General features: G+C 41.7%; 1 protein-coding gene across 1 annotated transcript in view; it reads left to right on the top strand.

The window, feature by feature from the left end:
- ANKRD33B (ankyrin repeat domain 33B) overlaps positions 1-18,825 on the top strand; it is a 41,251-nt gene extending 22,426 nt beyond the window's left edge. Inside the window, exons 2-4 of the mRNA XM_072851352.1 lie at positions 4,359-4,488; positions 10,130-10,270; positions 17,975-18,825. Of these exons, the coding sequence (XP_072707453.1) occupies positions 4,359-4,488; positions 10,130-10,270; positions 17,975-18,825 (1,122 nt within the window). The remainder of the gene's footprint in view (positions 1-4,358; positions 4,489-10,129; positions 10,271-17,974) is intronic.
- The last annotated feature ends 295 nt before the right edge of the window (positions 18,826-19,120 follow it).

A 19,120-nucleotide genomic window follows, 5' to 3' on the forward strand; every position in this document is an offset into this window, starting at 1 on the left:
AAAACAAGTAATTTATCCCAGACCGACTGTTTTGTCATATATTCTAAATAAAGTGTTGTTAATTTTGCTCTGTCACTTCAAAACAAAGGGGCATCTTTCAAAACTGTGCTAGTTACATAAAAATAAGATATGTCAGATACTATAGGAAAACTGTGGGGAATCTCTGAGAAATGCCAAATATTCCACAGAGGAAAGACAGAGCCCTCAACACCTGGCAGTATTATGGCTTCTACTCAGAAAAAAACTCATTACTGAGCTGAATTTCAACCCCCCCCCTTAGTGGAAAAATCGACAGTAAATGCTAATGTAGTTGACGTGAGGGATGACTCACGCTTTCTTGTTTGTGAAGCAGAGTCTGTATGCGATATTTGAAAAATGAAATAGGATCTGTTGCAAACCTCGGAGAAGCCAGCAGTCCTGGTCTCCTGTAATGAAGAAATCCCTTTTCCTATAGTCCAAAGACATCAATTTCATTTCATGTTTAAGGTCTCTTCTGCACAGAGGATCAATGCAGACTTTTTTGCCTGTTCTGTTTCATTGGTCTGGGAGAATGATGGGCAGCAGCCCTGGCCACTGGTCGGGAGAGAGCAGGTCTTAGCTAAGAAACCAGTCCTTGAAAAGTAGGGATACTGTGCTTGCATACTGTGACATATGTACGGTTATTACTTCTAATAATTGATTATTATTATATGTTAATGGGAATAGTTTGAGTTTTTATTATGATTTAAAATAAGTGGTGGTTGAGGACATATGAAAGGGAAGAGAGGGAAAAGGATGCTGTTGAAGGAGAAAGGTTGAAGGACATGCATTTAAGAATTATCAATCTTCCTTCTAAAGCTTTCACAGGTAGTGAATATGTTTGAGAATTGATCTTACTGACAAAATAATAGTAAGATTCAATTTAAAAAATATATCCTTTTTTCCACAGACACTGACCACTTCATAATTGCACCATGACCCTTCATATGAGGAGCAGAATAATTGATGCCTTGGTAGAACACTAATGAGATAAAAAGTCATCTCTTTCTAAGGATAACCAGATTATTCAGGTGCAGAATTTTCTAGCTAAAATTAATTTATACTGCTTTGTTTTTATCTTTTAAAAAAACATTAAGTGCACAGCTGCATTTTCCTGCATACTGCTGTGATACAGGCTACTGCGTTACCGATTGCTTCAAAAAGCAGTTCGCTGAAAGCAATTTTGTATCAGTTATATTTATTAATTGAGATTGTTGAAAGAGTTTGTAATATATTATGGCTGTGGATAATAGTATTTATTGGTACATGAAGTTAAAGATTCCCCAATAACTCATGTTGCGATTGATTGATTGTGTGTCCTGGCTGATCTGCTTGTACTAACTTTCAGCAAGCAGAATACAGACAGGGCCAGAAATGGATGCAAAGAGAAAAAAAAAAGGCGGGGGGGGGGGGGCGGGGAGCAACCTGAAACCACAAATTATCATGGTATCCTTGAACCAGAATTTGGGAAATAACAGTCAAATCCAGGGATTTATTGCAATTTTCATTCTAAAGCTGTAGCCTCCTGCACCTCATTTCAATATCTGATACATTTGCAGGAGTTATGCAAAGGAAAGCAGACCCTCAGCAAGCGGTTTGTCTCACCCACCTCCCTGTGAAACATAACCGGTGGGGGTAACCAGAAAGCACTTGCATCAGCTGTACAGCCCTGGACGGTGCTGGGAACCGCATGGCAGCAAAATGACTTGTTTTTAACGTCCTCGTGCGATTGCTCGTTTTGCTTCTCAGCCAGGGAGGGCTGGGTACGCTCCATCAGATACCAGCTTCTCAGCCTCTTATCTGAACCACTTCAGATCCGTACAACTGTCCTCCAAAAATGATTTTCCGTGTTACTGCGTCGTGTAATCCCACAGAAAGCTCCTACTCTCTGTTGCCTTTCCTTATCCTTAAGCAAGCAGTCTTTGATAGCATCTTTGGAAAATAAACTTTAGAAAATGTTGATACCTGAGTAATCCTTCTGGTTTGTAAACTCGGAACGGTGAATGAGGTTGATTGATTTTGAGATTGTTTGTGTCTCATATCTGCTGAAATCAGAATGCCGGCATTGTTGGTTATGTCTTTAGCACTCTATCTGATGGAGATAGCCACTAAAAGTAGGACAAAAGTCCCAAAATACTATAATGCAAAAGCCTCTTGCAAAAAAGAGCTAATGTTTATTGTTTGTTATTGTTTGTTTTACTGTTTTACAGTTTGGTTTTCTTTTAAAGAGAGAAAAAATGAACTTTTTTTTTTTTTCCCCTGAAGCATCTGGTAAATACTTTTAGAACACAAAAATGTCCTTTGAAAATATATTGCGAAAATATCCTTCAGATACTGAGTGAAACAGTTTGTTCCAAGATGAAAACTATTCTAAGATATTCTTACAGCTTTTTGAAAATACCACCCTTCAGAAATGCCAATTTTTTCAGTAAACAATAGGATCTACCCTCTTATTGTCAAGAATTTTAGGTCTCCAACCTATTGTACACTTAGTTTTCTGCTATCATTAGTAATTGACCTTTTTTTAAATGATTGGGTGGTGTTTTAAACCTGCAGAGTTTTTGCAATTGTAAAAACCTATATCCTGAACATCAGGTGAAAGATGAAATTATTAAAGAACTAAAACAATGCTCAAGTCCTTACCAAGTGGACACTGACACAATTTTTTTAAAGCTAAGAATGATTGTAGTAAAACTTGGATTAATCTGAACAATCCCACCAGGAGAGTACATACTTTTTAGTGACCTATTTCAGGTCATATATGTGTGTGTATCTATATATCTCTATCTCTATCTAATCTATATCTATATCTCTCTATATATCTTTAAGCAGAATCCTCTGTACAATTTCAATAGAATGGTTTGAAGTATTACAGGTGCTTCACAAGGAAATGGAGATGCTCTTTATGAAGCAGTGGTGGGTGTTGTTTCATACTGATGACAAGAGTGAATTGAGAGTAAAAGAAATCAGAGTAATAATTTTATCAAAAGATGTAATTGAGAAATACTGTACATAGCCTGTGAGCATCCTAAAGAGTTGGCATTGCCTATTTCTTAATGAAGCTGTTTGCCACCTAAACGAAAAGGACTATCCAGAATAACAATGAAACAGAACACTGAAATATTAACTAACTAGTTATAATGACAATAAATCAGAAACCGCAGCTGTTGTCATTTGCTGAATGGCTCTGTCTCAGTAGTGTCCATGGGGAAAAGAAATAAAAAGAGTGTTTATGCAAGAGCAGCTTAGAAAAATGATGGAGGAGTCAGAGTGGGCCATTCAGCTTTCATAACTGGGTTCCCCTTCTCACTAGTCTTTTGCAGTTATGAACTTGCAGCATGTCTGTGTGAGCGCGTTTTAGGCAGGCAGGGTTACCAGAGAGGATGAGATTTGTGTCTCTGCCCTTATTTTTTCAATAGTCAGATACTGATGCTGAGTGCAGGAAAACCGAGTCATGCATTGGCAGAGAAGAGGGGCTGCAGGGAGCACTGATTTATCTGCACCTGCCCTCCTCTACACCCATCAGCCCCGTGCAGATGAACACTGGGCTGCCTGCGTAATCCTGAAGACCGGAGATAATGGTTTTAATCTGAGTGGTCAAGTGAGCAGCCAGGAATAAGTACTGTACTTCCATTTAATTAATGACAAGTGCATTTTGATGTATTTTAGGGAAGCTGTCAGTTTGCCGCCGTGGAGTGAAACACTAGCTGGGTACCAAGCTGAGTTATAAGGTTTACCTTCTGGCTTGGCTTCTTCCTGGAAGTTTTACAGCTTCCAGCTGTCATAAAGCACATTAAACAGGAGCTCTAAAAGCAATTTTATTTTATTTATGTTTATAAAAAAGGTCTGGTTATAATGGGAAACCTGAAGTATTTCAAGATAGCAACAGGCAGTATGAGCAGGACTCTTGGCTACCACTTCCCCTTCAGAGAACAAGTAGTTGTTTTACAGAGAATTAATATTCAGATCAGGTCCAGTTCATCTTACCTGCTGGGTTCATTTTATTATATAATAAAATCTGATTTATTCTCATTTGGATCTAGATTATATAGTCATATAAACATAAGCCATTTATAAACAGTTGCTTTCCAAATAGCATAATATAATACCTACTCTCTTAGGTATTTCTGAGGAATACCAAATGTTGCTCGCCAAAGGGCAGAGATAAAAGGTGGTGTTTTGGATCTGAACATTGTGCCTGGAGCTAACCACTAGTTATGCTGATACCTTCTCAGGTCTTCATTCTGAAAAAAAAATAGATAAAAAAGCAAACTAGTATGCTTCCTCAGTGAACTTTTCTGAGTCTGGTAAACCTAACTCTCTTTATATTTTACTTACAGAATGGTCTTATCGTTGCCTGTTACCAAGGTTATGTGGATATTGTAATAGCCTTAGCACAATGCCCTCACCTTGATGTGAACTGGCAGGACAACGAAGGGAACACGGCTCTAATTACAGCTGCACAGGCAGGTAAGGCTCTTTGTTTCACTTTTTACATACAGGGTCTTAGGAAGAATGTGTGTCGTGGCTATTATTTTTAGGTTTTTGTCAAAGCCCTAGAAGAAATTAGTCTGCATAAAATAATCCTGGCCAAGCCCACTCTCAAGTAAGTTTGTCTTGATTTTCTTTGAAGTAATTAATCTACAGTAATATTTATCCAATGGATTAAGGCAGAAAAAGCTATACATTTCTAGTAGATGCCATTAACTATTTTGACTTAAAAATAAAGAAAATCTTGCCCCAGGTGTGCAGTACTATACTACTTTGTTCCTTTAAGCTTATTTTCCTATGTTTGCTCTGCCAAGCAACCAGTCAGCACTGTGGCCATATAATGTGCTGTATCAGTGCTCATAGCATCTCTTTTCTCATGCTTGTTGCACCTACCTCAGTGAGTCTGTAGTAATTGCTGACTGTAGGAAATTGTATCATCATGAAGAAATATCTTAGCTGCTAAGACATTTTTCAACCACTCCGTAGTTAAAAGCAAAAAACCCCTATTTATATAGTCTCAGCAGGATTCAGCATTTGCCAATGCTGCTTTTATAACAGACTGAGTATATTGACATCGACCATGTTAATCCTGGTGCAGACTGGAGTGAGAGCAGAGTTTATCCCCAGGTTTTCTTTTATCCCACCCAGCATGGTAATATTCAGTGAACAAGTGTAATAGATCACATAAATGTAAGAGATGCTCCCAAAAGAGTTACTAGTTTCAAGTGTACAGTTAAAAAGCAATCAGTCAATTATTTTTGTTAAAACTGTAACACTGTGCTTTAACCTTGAAGGGAAGCTGTAGTTTTCTCTTACAAGTATTAACAAAATGCTGAAGCATGTGAATCAGGAAAAATATGGCCAAGGGGGCCATCCCTTTGTGGTCTGAAAGCTGTTCCAAGGGCTGCCTGGCTCTGCATCCATGGTTTCCTTTGCGTCCCTCTGGTGTGCTCCTCAAAGGCAATCACTTTATGAGGAAATGTGTACTTGGTCTTTATCATGTCTTCTCACTGATGAAGAATTTGGGATGTTCATGGGAGTTCATGGGACATAGTATTCCCTCCCAGACCCTGTCTGTTCTTCTCTGGCTGGATGGAGGAAACAAGTTTCCATCAGGCAGCATCAATGGACATCCTGTGTCCACTTCAGCCGTGTCTGAAGATTGGAGCAGTTAGGTTTTGATTTTAGTTGAGTAATATTGCCACTAGACATTTCCAGGTAATACCAAACTTTGCTTTGTGTTGTACCAAAAAGTGAACTCTGCTAAAGAAGCCACTATGAGATAGGTCTGGAATACTGGAAGAAAGAATTTGGACCAGAGTTGTCACTTTCATAGCAAAGTCATGAGTATAGTTAGCTTTCCAAAGAAAGTGGAGGAGTCTCCAAAACTCTAACCTACTTTATTTATCTGCCCTAATATAAATTTGGACTACAAAAGGTTTAACTTTAACACTGACTCCTTCCTGACCTTTATAACTCATGATAATGAGCTCAGAATTGATCCAGAGGGCTGACATTGACTTGACACTCTCTGCCAGTACTTGTTATTGATCCCCAAAGCAACTGGGAATGACTGTAGTCAGCAGAAGCTTATACAAACGCTTAACAACTTGAATGTTTTCCCCTGCCTATGATAATCCTGAGCTACAGTGTTGACACCAGTTATTTAATTCATTATCACAAGATACTGCTGTAGTGTTAATAGAGATTACCATGAGGTTAACATTGCAACCAGAGGAGCTACGGTGCAATAGATGCTGCTTAATTATTGCTGAATGTTAAGCAGTAACACTGAGCAGTGTATTATAAAGAACTGAAAGCAAACCTTATGTGAGCTTTCCTTTAGTGGAGGGTTTATTTGGTTTTTGTTATCCTTAGGCCATGGAAATTTTTTTTTTTTTCAAAATAAATTATTCTGAGAGATTGCTGTTATTTATACCGAAAGTATTGTTTTTCCTGTAGGGAATCTAATAGCAAATCCACATTATTTCAGTTGATTGTAAGGCAGTATCAGAAGGTTTCAGAAAGCACTGCCATTTCTGTTATGACCTGCTGACCAGGTGGGCCATCACGCATGGCCAGACCCCGAAGAGGAGCTGGATGGGAAAGAAGCTGCGGTCCTGAGGGATCGCTCTGTGTGTTTCAGAGGCTGCATCTGTAACGCTAGGTACAGGTACTAAGGGAGATGTCAGGGAGGCCTCTTTACTTCTGCTAGAGGAGTTTAAAATCCACACTTGCTTATGCTGTTTCATGACTGCCCAGACATGATGCTCAAATCTGAGCATCAGCTTGATTTAAATAGAATTATTTTAAAGACCAGCTAGAGTCTCAGAAGAGAATTGAATTCAGTTCCTCATAACCATTTGCTTTTGATAATTTAAGATCTTCATCTTAAAGTATCTAAAGCTGAAGTTTTTCTGCATGGGCTGACCTGAGAAAGATAGGCTGGAGGGACCAGTGAAAAGCAGTACTTTCTCAGTAAGCTTATTCATATAGAAAAATAACTGCAAAGTGCTCTGCTTAGTGTGTAAATGTCAGGTTTGAAAATTGGTCTGTTCACTTGCTCTCTCAATATTTCTTACAGACGTGGGATCCCTTCTCAAAGAGATCTTGCCTTCCAAAACTGTAAACAGCCTGCAGCAGGTGGTGCCCAGAAATGGGTGGTGATGCTGTTAAAGCAGAAGAAAAATCATTAAACATCAGTACAAGGACAATGCAGAAAAAATGGGAGACTGATGCAAATGAGATTGAAATAACAAGTGGAAAGAAAGGAAGGAAGGAGAGTGGTTTCAAAAAAAAGGAACAGGGAGGAAAATTACATTAAATTTTTTTTCTCAGTTCTGCTGCTGCTGAGGATATAGCTACATCAGTGGCAGCGTATGGTAATTGGCATACACTGGTGTTTAGAGAGTCGTATTTGTTCACAAAGTATAGATGTTTTGTGTTACAGGGACCGGTTTGGGGCAAGGCTGTAGAGCTGGGAACACAAAACGACAAGTTATCCCAGTTTCTGCTTATTAAGGGAGACGTGAGAACACAGCCACCTAAAGCATCCAGAGGATAAAAGGTTCTGGGTGTCTTCGGTTCCACCCATAGACCAAACACAGGCTTTTTGCAGGTACAATTTGCAACTGTGATGTTATACGACAGAGCATCTTCCTTACTATCCAGCTTATCCTTCTGCCTGCATTACATAGATTATTAGGTAATATTGTCATCATTATATGCATTTCCTCTGTGGCAGCAATTAAGTGAATTAAGCTACTACAGACATCTGTGCTGATCTCTAAATATGGCTCACAAGGCGAAGAAGTGTACCCTTAGCACGCCAGTTCTGGTAGAAGATAGATCTGGCTTCCAAACAGCGAGAGCCTGATACAAATTCAGTATGACCAAACTGGCTGAGGCAAGGCTAATTTATTTTAGAGCTGCATATAGCTTTCATAGCAGACTTTAAATCACAGAAGACTCACCTGGTTTATGATTTAGATACACACTTTTAGTTCGCCCAGACACAGGAGAACTGAAGCAAACTTTATGGCCTTAAATCAAAAGCATATGACAGAGTTTGAACAAAAACTTGGCAGCTCTGAGTTTTGCTTTGAATTTGATACCTGTTTGAACTTGAAATTTGATGCAAACCTCAGAGGACAGAAGCTCCTGCAGATTAAAACTGAAGTGGTTTGCAGGAATCCGTGAGACGCAAAACTTCTGAGAATCACAAACCTCTTCATTTTCTTTGTTATTTTATTGCTGGTGTTTTTCTGTCTCATTTGAGGCCATCTGTAGTCCCCTGAAGAGTTTTGGCTGAACAAGGTCTTTCAGGATTGACTCTCAGGATCATCCCAGATTTGCAAAATGTCTCTTACATCAGCTATACTTCTGGCAAAGGGAAAAACATCTTTAGTAATGTAATAAACGCTGAAAAATCTTCTGTCTTATTATTTCTCCTTGTTTCAGTTCCTGTCTCTGGCTTCTGTGGTCAAAAAGCAGTATTTCAGCCATTCCAAAACCATCATGAAGACGCACACTGTACACCAGTGAAACAGAACATGTCCTGCAAAACAATTTGGAGACAAAAATTCTCCGGGTAGTAACCGATACGCTGTTAGGATTTGATCTTATGCCATGAAGTCAGTGAAGCTGAAGCCTCTGTATTGAGTAAGCAGGACCGGGTCACTTGATCCTGCCCTGAAGCCAGTTCACTTTGGGTTTGTTCAGTTTGTTGCGGTTTGCCCTATCTTTGTATTTCATTTGCATCAGACTGCGCAAGGGTCAGGGAGCTCCTTATTTGGTTTTCTCTGGCATTGCTAAGCTGATCTGTGCTATCTCTACATCTGCTCAGGTTTCAGGAGAGTTTCCAGTTATGCAGCAAGGTAGCAGAGTCCAGCAAATTCGAGATTAAGAGTAACACCTAGAAAACATCTTAAATTAATTGGTAAAGACTTTCTTAACTTGCTTTCCAAAGTGAATGCAGGACTGTGTTGGTACAAAGCAACTGGTGATGAAAACTGCACCAGATGTGACACTATAGACTTTAAAAATTGTCCCGTATGAATTATAGTCTGCTTCAGTAACATTTCTAGATGAATTTGAATGACATGCATCACAGAATATTCAGCTGGACTGCAGAGTGAGATGAGAGAATATTTTTACAGCTCCTAGTAATTAAATTGTAATTGTTGCAGCTGCCTGACAGACTGCATTATTTTATAAAGCGTCAAAGCATCATAAAATGAATGACAAGTGAAGGGAAAACTGTTTTGAATGAGTCATAATGGCACTAGATACTCAATCTTGTTCTGATAGTCCAATTATAAAGACTTGATGTTTTAATTGGTCTTCCAACCATTTAGCCAGAGATGTCTTCAACTACTCAGTACGCCCTTGCTGACACCAGTTATCCTGGTGCACAAGGCACATGAATGGCAACAACAGTTGCTTTTAGAAACAGAACTCAAGTAATTTATCTTACTAACAAAACTGAACATCAGCCCCATTTTCCTATTGCTGGAGAGTAGACAACTGGCTTTACACTGTCAGATGGAAAAATAAAAACGTAGGATTCTACGCAAAATATTTTTTTGTCTCATATCAGGCCTGGCATGGTTTGTTAGTATTACTGGCTGGAACTACCACATGTAATTACTTTTTAATAAAGCACCATTATAGTAAGGCTCAAATTTACCAGGGGAGTGAAAAAGCGGAACCTTTGCAGTCATTTCCCCCAGGTGATGGGTCTTCCTTCCGTAAGCTGTAGGAATTCCCTTTGCAGTGCTACTGACTCAGTCAAGAAACAGAGGCCCCTTGCAACCTCAGAGTGACCATCTCTGGTTTTCCAGTATTCCTTACCTTAAATTGACTTTTCAGGGAGGAGAGCAACTTGAGAGAAGGTGGGAGCCTTTCCAGGCTCCTAGCCCAACACTCTGGTCACAAGTCAGTGTCACTTAACCCTCAGGCTAATGACTGCAATGAGCAGACGAGGATATCAAGAAAAGAGATGATATTAGTTATCTGCAGTTTTCCAGTTATCAAACCTGCAGGAGTAATTTTTGGTTTAACCTTGAGACATCGCCTTAATTCTGTGACATATTTTCTCTGCTTTTTCATTTCTTTATAGGGCACATAACCATTACAAACTATTTGTTGAACTATTTTCCTGGGCTTGATATTGAGAAGAGGAATGTGTTCGGGTTCACAGCACTGATGAAATCTGCGATGCAGGGCCGAACTGAATGCGTGAAAGCCTTGATGTTGGCAGGTATGCAAAGTGCTTTGCTGCTTCTTCATCATAATCTGCCTGTAAATACTAGACAGTCACACACAAACACCAAGAAGAAAATTGGCTCTTGTGGTGTTTACTCTGAGAGGTGTGGTGCAGCCTTCCCTGGAAACGGGTGCATCTTTTAAATAAGTCATAGACAGGGCGGTGAAGCCACATGCTGCAGGTGTGGGAGTGCTTAGTTTGCCTGTGGAAACTCATCCAGGATCTCTCCAAGAGCTCATCCAGGATCTCTCCATTCATTGTCTCCAGGAGAGTTTGGGGAGTGTGATCAAGATTTGTAGACAACGAGTTAATGAAGCTCATGACACAGCTGGGAAAGGCACGCAGGTCTCTTGCTGCCAGCTCTGTGGGTGAGACGGTGCAAGCGTGCGTGATGGTAGTGGGACCGTAGCCAGACCTCCACCTCTCCCTCCAGCTGTGGCAGGTCCTGGGGCAGGGAGTGCAGAGCTTTGGGAGCTCTGGCTCCTGTCAGGAGAGTTGGGTGTAGGGTTCATATCCCACAGGGAACATTGGTGACATAGGGAATAACCTCTCTTTCTAACCCCTCTACAGATCTGAGTTGGGTCTCCAGGTTTATGGGCAACAGGGCACCAGCAGGTCCTTATCTGCTGCAAGGAGGGAGTCGTGGCACAGGGAGTGAGCAGGCCCATCTCTGCCCACCTGCCTCTCTTCACATCTGAGAACAGGAAATCTGTTTCTTGCTGTTGGCTCTTGACTGTGGTTGAACTTCCAGCCGTATACATTGCGAGGTGAAGGGGTCCTGGAGAGGAAACTTGGAAGGGCGAGACGCATCGGGACAACAGCCTCTACAGGAGCAGTCCCAGCATACAGCACCCTTTAGCCACAATGTTGTATGTTTTATTATATTAAGTAATGGGTATATAAATTATTAGATAATAATTAAATAACTAGCATATATTAGTATATATTCTTGTATTACAGTTGCAGATAATTGACACAAATTAAATATTATGGAAATGATAACAGATTGCATGTGAATATTGTTACTGTCTAGACCAGGAATCCTACAGTTCTATTTCATTGAGAGATATCCTGAATAAGTAGTTTATTTCAGTCATTTTGCTGTCACAGAGGTCTAACCCCTCATAATCTGTGTGTTTTAAGTTGCAGGCATTTATCAAGCATAGTGATACTACTTTCATTCATTTTCATAATATCCAGTTTCTAGATGTTGATATGACACAGAAAATGTTTGGATGATGTGGTAACCAGCATGTTGTTTTCTGCAAGGTTCTGTAGCCTCTTACACTGGAATCAAGGCTTTGGAATAGGATCATTCATTTTGGAGTTAAATTTTTATGAAACAAAATTATAAAATGACTGTCAGAGCTAGAGTACTTCTAGACAGAGATGCACTTTCTGGACTAACACATACTTCATGCAGATGCTAGCTCAGAATTTTCCAGTGCCCATTCTAAATTATCACTTAAAATGAAACTTCAATACCAAGACCTTATGACTTGTCAAATTGACCTTACAGTATCATGGCTGTCTATTATTATCACTGGAGATCTGATGGAAGCTTGTTCTTTCTGTTTTGGTCACTAGAAGCTATTTCACAACCTTTCCATCTTTGTAGATAACTCAGTCCTTGTTATTCTCCTTCTTGTACAATCAAAAGTATCGATATATGTATCAAACATATATGTATATATATGTATATACTTATATATGTATATATGTATCGATATATAATCAAAAGTTCACTATGTGGTTGCTGCCTCTGGCATCTGAATAGCCACCTTCTCATTTTCATGATTCATAAGAAAACAGAATACTGGGGAGAACAAACCTTTAGGCAGCCAGAAAATGGCTTTGTTAGCCTCCATATTGAGTTTACCTACAGAAAGTTGTATCATCAGCCTGTTTGTGCATCAGAGATAGTGAGGATACCAAACATCATCCATTGGCTAAAGAGGCATAGAGTTAATATACTCTGAGTTTCTAAATTGCAGTTTATATACATGTTTTGGCGAGTATTTTGCCGGTCCTCACATTTTCAGCTCAAAATAGGGGCCACAAAGGAAGTGTCATGAATTGCCTGCACCCATTTTAATATCTGATTATTTTTTAGCACTGTACAGCCTGGTGAAATGTAGGGAGGGAGGGAGCTGCTCATTCAGAATGTATTTAGAAGTAGTTCAGGGCTTAAGGGATACTTAGTGGCTGCTGACAATAAAGTGCTAGTTTGCTGAAGAAGGTGAAAGAAATTGTTATTAAAAGATTTGGTGAAAAAACCAATTTCACAAATAAACCAGCAAAATTCTATGTTAAAACATACAACTGCATGGAAATATAGGGGGAAAACACCCATAATCAGCTGTGGGTCTACTTGCATAGCTACAAAGCAGGTATGTGTCTTTAGAATACAGCCAGGAGGTTTTTAAACCCAGTATCTGTTTAGTGGCTTGGGTAAGACCCCTATTGACTGGCACCTACTTATGGCAATGCAGGAGGTCAGTAAAGGAAAATAACTCACCTTCCTAGCCGCCTAAGCATGGATTTAACACAGTCAGATGGGGAAGAGGTAACGGCAACGTGTGACAGATGGTTGGAGCTGGATTGTCAAAGCGACTGCACTTTCTGAAATTTGAGTTGCTGGAGGGTGGCCAAGGTCAATCACTACAAGATTAAGGCGCTCTGAGACACTTGGCCATCATGTTTGCTCTTTCAAAGTGAGTCTTTGGAACATGTGAATTTGCTATTTGTGAGTGCACAGCGAGTAAGGGGGGAACCCAGTTGCTCATCGGCAGTTTGTCACAGGCTGCTGCGCTGCCAGGACCGTGCTGCTGCCAGCATTCAGCAAGCGAGCCAGCCCGAGCGGGAGCACAGAAATGCCGGTTGTAATTCACGTGTCAAGCCCTGCTGTAATCTCCAGTGTAAACTCAGTGCTGCTTTAGTAAAGTCGTTGGAGTGGCTGTGGATCTGGAGACTGGGCTTTAAATACTGTATATAAAACAGGTCAGTAACAGATGCCTGAGCTCTTTCACTCCCTGTCTTTAAATTCAGGATGTCAGTTTTGCATCTCAAAGGACATTAAACCTTCTTAATCAAATAGGATATTGATATCCCAGAGGGGCATGTGTATTCAAACTAGGTGTGCTGAAAATGATCTTCAGGGCAACCTTCATAGGAAAATCAAGGCAAGTGGCAAATGCAGTTTTCCTAAAAGAAAACTTGTAGGCTATACTTACCCTGAAATGACAATTAGTTCAATAAGGCTGCTATCACATTCTAAAAGGCACATGACGATTCATGTCTCTTCCAGAGGAGGCATTCTGCTGAATGACAAGTTTGTTCAGAAATGTCTCCTGATTTGTACAGAAAATCAATACCACTATAGTAAATCATGCCTTAGAAGAGATTTTGTGATACAAGGTAGAAAGTCAGCATTGATTTCTGTTGAAAGATAGGGATTTCAATTTCCGAAACACCTGGGGACACATCTGTCAGGGAGCAGCAGGAGTGGGCTTCTCCTCAAAGGGAGGTGAGCCAAGGGTGACAGCAAGGCACACAGAGGCACTAGCCTCATCAACAAAGGTGCTTCATGAAGAAATGGAGCAGGGCTGGTGACAATAACCAGGATCAGCCAGTACTGCAGTGATTGCCAGGCCAAGTCCATGGTGCCAAGGCAAGTCCATAGAGACAAGGTAGGTCTGAGGTCAAAACAAGAAATTAAGTCTGTGGGTCAGGGTCCATATCAGCACGGCACGTGGCCAGGCACAGGCATAGCTGTGGCACAGCTCAGGCAAGGACCAGAGCTGAGCGTCTGAGCTTCAATGCAGCCCCCAAGCAAAGGTGGGGAGCCCCCAGTGAGTGCTTTCTCACACAGCTCTTTTTGCACAAGTCTGATCCAAGGTCCCACAGCTGCACCGTATCAGAGCTGGCATGTCTTTCTCTTGAAGATGAAGTAAGATGTAAGAAGATGAAGAAGATGAAGTAAGCAGCTGTTTATACCTCTTGCTTGTTTACAAACAGAGCATACTGTTCATTAAAATTTATATTTGGAGACAATTCCTTTAACAGCGCTTCCTTTAGTAAATCCTTGCCTGTTATGTGTACAACAAAGAAACAACTTCCATGTATCTGCTGTGTTCCCAGTCAGCTGTAGTTGGAAGGACTGAAGACACAGGCAAGTGTTAAGAAGGGGACAGGACAAGAGGCTAGGCTGAGATGGGAGAGATTCAGGGGTAGGAAATGTGGGTAGGATGGTTCAAAAACAGTCTAGTGGAGCAGGAGGACATGTCTTTTTATGTCTTCGTTCCTCCCCTCATTGGTTGTCTGGAGCTTCTGCAGTCATGAACTGCGTCAAACCCTGCTGCCTTTGAGATCTCATAATCCTTTCTTCAGTCCACAGCTAATGAACTCTTTGTTTGGATTAAATCTTCCTCTTCTTTGCCTTCTCTCTGCCTTCCAGTCTGGGCCCCATGCTTGACTCTCTGTGGTGTCCTTGTGATTTCTCTCTGAGTGATCGGGTCTGCAAAATTCACCTAAACTACACTTAAACTGAGATCAGGTCTTTTGCTTAGGGCGTCTCCATCCACATTCACTCTTGGTCTGTGTCTCTAGTATACTCTTCTTAGGGATTTTTTTCAGAGACTTAGGAATCGACTGGTACTTAATAGACTTAAAACTGAGCTTTTGATCACTTTCCCCATGCTCTCCCTTTTCCTTTGTTTTTCTGTAATGACAAAACATCCTTTGTGAGGAAGGTTATACTGGAGCAAACTGGTTCCTGGTTACCATTCCTTATATGTAGTGCCCCTTATGCTAGTTTGAAATGCTGTCACCAAGATAATCCACCCTGAAAAAAATAATTTATCATGATGTTTCTCTGGCCTTTTCCTCAGGTCTCGGTCTCTGGACATCTCCCTATTCCAAAGCAATGGGACAGAATGTCTTTTCTTTTGTGGCAAGATCTGTGTAGGTCAGTTTTGTGTTGGCTGTTTGAAAATGGTGCTTCAGCTGATAGAGAAGCCCTTCAAGAAGTCAAATGTTGTAGCCTGTTCATATCCCAGCTTGAAACTCTATCAAGGAACCCTGAAATTACGTAGAGGGCCAGGGATACGTGTAAACCACAACTGAATGTAAAAGAGCTGAGTTATGTTCAAAGCAGCTGGGCAAAGTGCCCGTGCCTGTCCCAGGGAACGTGCTGCAGATCTGCTGAACAAAGTTGACATTCTAGAGCATGCAAAGCTCTGACTGAGATCAGTCAAAGTTTAAAGGCAGAATATAAAACAAAGGATTTGCAGCTCAAGAACGTGACTGCCTGAAACCAGAGAGTATTCACTCACACTTATTCTCCTGTTGATGTCATTCATTCACCCGCATACCCATATATTCTAAAACACCAAGATGTGTGTCCCCAGGTGGTATATCCAGGATCACTTGGGTACGATGCAGAGAACACGATGCTGCTGTCAAGTCCTCATCATGTCTCTGAGATTCTTTCTGACTGGCGACAGCAAGCTAGTTTTTGGACAGATCTTCTGTGCCCTTTAGCAGTCACGAGCTGTAATGTGTTGGTCCTTTGCGACAGAGTCTTGCTGACTTCAGCTTCCAAAAACACTTGTTGCTGCTCATTGTTCTGCAGCAGTTCTTCCAAAGGTGCTGTCTGTATTGAGCTTCCTCTGTCCTTTACAGAGCTCTTCTGTGTGAGCAGAACTAAGCACATGACATCCTCATTGACATATGCCCATGCTGCACCCTAATACCAGGACTGAGAGGACTTCCCTGCAATTTTCTGGTTGCCAGAGAATGTGGCAGCATTGGATATAGTACTACAGAAGGTGTAAAGGATACAGTAGAGCAGATTAGGATGCTTGCTCCTCCTGTTACTCTTGTATTATAGAATCATAGAATCATTAAGGTTGGAAAAGATTTCTAGGATCATCTAGTCCAACCGTCACCCAACACCTCCATGCCTACTAAACCACGTCCTGAAGTGCCACATCTACATGTTTTTTGAACTCCTCCAGGGATGGTGACTCCACCACCTCTCTGGGCAGCCTGTTCCAATGCTTGACCACCCTTTCAGTAAAGACATTTTTCCTAATATCCAATCTAAACCTCCCCTGACGCAACGTGAGGCCATTTCCTCTCGTCCTATGGCTTGTCACTTGGGAGAAGAGACCAACCCCCACCTCGCTACAGCCTCCTTTCAGGTAGTTGTAGAGAGCAATAAGGTCTCCCCTCAGCCTCCTTTTCTCCAGGCTAAACAACCCCAGTTCCCTCAGCCGCTCCTCATCAGACTTGTGTTCTAGACCCTTCACCAGCTTCACTGCCCTTCTCTGGACACGCTCCAGCACCTCAATGTCTCTCTTGTAGTGAGGGGCCCAAAACTGAACACAGTATTCAAGGTATGGCCTCACCAGTGCCGAGTACAGGGGCACGATCACTTCCCTGCTCCTGCTGGCCACACTATTCCTGATACAAGCCAGGATGCTGTTGGCTTTCTTGGCCACCAGCTGGCTCATGTTCAGCCAGCTGTCAACCAGCACCCTCAGGTATCCTCTCTTCAGGCAGCCAGGTGCCCTGGAGAAGAAGAATTAACCCCACTTGAAAGCAAAAGACTGAAGAACAAGGGTAGAAGCCCATGTGAGGGGGCTTATAGGAACATGGAGAGATCAAAAGGAAGGCAGAGCTGAAAAAGGATGCAGAAAAATATGAGAAGAAAGAATGGTGATGGGGACAGATATCAGAATTGGATGGATAAAGACCATAATTTAGGAATGGGGGAGGACAGGCTGAAAGATAATATCCACTAGAAATCATTTCCTTCCAGGACCTAAAACTGTACTTCAAATGCCTAAGCCTCTGCTGTCTAGCATGTGTCCCAGTCACCTCTTATAGCTGGTCCACCTAGGGATAATAGCGTGTTTTTGCTAACAAGTACTTCATTTCCTCAGGGGTGGTAATCTAAGGTAGATGAGAGCAGCCGTTCTGGGCTCAGACTGAAGGTCCGTCTCGCCCATTATCCAGTCTCTGACATGTATGGAAACTTTCCTTACATTTGATCAACCTTGTCACCATCCTCTCAACTTTCCCTAATTCTACAGTGTGCTTTCAGAGATAAGAGAACCTGAATTGTACACCTGGTGTTTTCTCTGTTTTTTTTGTTTTTTCCCTCTATTTTTTTAATGCTTTCCTAGAAATTCCTTGTATATTATTTGCTATTTTGACCCCTAGTGAGCACCGAGTTGATATTTTCATGGAACTTGTGAACATTAGCCCAAGATATCTCTCTTATGAGTGGCAGCGATCAGTGCAAAGCCCATCATTCTGTGTGGGAAGGATTTTTTGTGTGCAGAGTTGTTTCTTTCCATAGTCATCACTCTTTTCTTACAAGCCTGACTGAATGGATTTTAAAATGGCAGGCAACGCTCAGTGCAGTTGAAACTCGTTATGTCATTCTTGCATTGTTTTAAGAGAATTCCTATATACAGCCTTAATTTTTTTTAACTTTTTTAAAATAAATCAAGAGTTCACAAAGTCAGGAACCATGATCTATCCTTGTTGCATGTTCATTTTGACACAAATATTGTAGTGTGTCGTGTGTGACATTTTCTTGCAGGGATCTGCCTGATTCAACTCTGATCATAGCAACAAAAGTGCGGGCAGTTTCATTAATTAACACCAATTGTTTTTCTTTTCTTTGAGGGGCAAATGTTCACGCGACTGACCCAAGCCGTGGACTGACTTCATGGGAATGGGCTTGTTTCACAGGAAGGTCGGAATCTGCCTTCACCATGCAAAAGCTGATGGACAGGCCATGCCCAGAACAGTTTTGCGATCAATATAAACCAGAATGGCCAAAGATGAAGGAACTTCTTGCCAAGGCTGCAGAGCCAAAAAGCTGTTTGCAGAGGATTTCCGAGTGCATGAGGGCAGCCGTCTCATTCCGGTCTTTCTATGGCCCAGAAGAAGACGGGGTCCTTGATCACATGGTGAAGGTGACAACAAGCTTGAGCAGTCCTTTCATTGCTCTGTCATGCCGGACTGTGTGCCCAGGCAGCCCGCCTTCTGTGGGGAAACGCAGACTGGCTGTGCAAGAAATCCTTAGGAAGCAGAGAGCCAAGGAGATCCGATCTCAGGACGAAGACCACTTTAGCAGCTACGAGAAGCTATTTCAGAACTCCAAAGTCACACTGATCCCCAAGAAGAAGGACCGGCGAGCCAGCCTGCAGCCCATCAGCCTTGCAGTCTCTCAAGTGAACACCGTAGCCACTAGGAAAGCAAGCCTCTTGCCACTCCACCTGCTTAGGCGGAGCAGCGTCAGGCCGGGATTTGTCATCCCCAAAGTCCGTATCAGCAAGGCTCCTCCACCCACCTTCCAGCCAGAAAAGGCGAGAAGGAGGAGCAGTGCAAAGGACGACCCCTATTTGCAGATTCCCAAATGGAGATACAAGGAGCTAAAAGAGGAGCGGAAGAAGGCAGAGGAACAGGAGAAGAAAAAAGCAGCAGAGACTCAAAAGCAGAGGCAGGTGTCTCCAGCCAGATGCAGGACCTGATTTAAAGGCAGTTGCTTAGAAGGTTGTAGAGCCATTAGTCTTGTTATCTTAGCAAGATAACAGACTGGATGCCCTCATGCATGCCCACTGCTCACGTAGCTGGAATACTGAATGATGGCCTTTAAGGTGCAGAAACAGGGCAAGGGCTATGCCACAGTGTGTCTGATGGTAAAGCGTGAAGGTATTTTGAGGTGGAAGACTTACTACATTTACCTGTCTGCTGTTCATAAGAAGTTTTAAGTGGTGCAGTCCTTTTGCGGTTTCCTTTTTTTTCCAGTTCCCGGTGAACGACTGA

This window comes from Ciconia boyciana, chromosome 2, assembly GCF_034638445.1.
Source record: "Ciconia boyciana chromosome 2, ASM3463844v1, whole genome shotgun sequence".
NCBI classification, from domain to species: Eukaryota; Metazoa; Chordata; class Aves; order Ciconiiformes; family Ciconiidae; genus Ciconia; species Ciconia boyciana.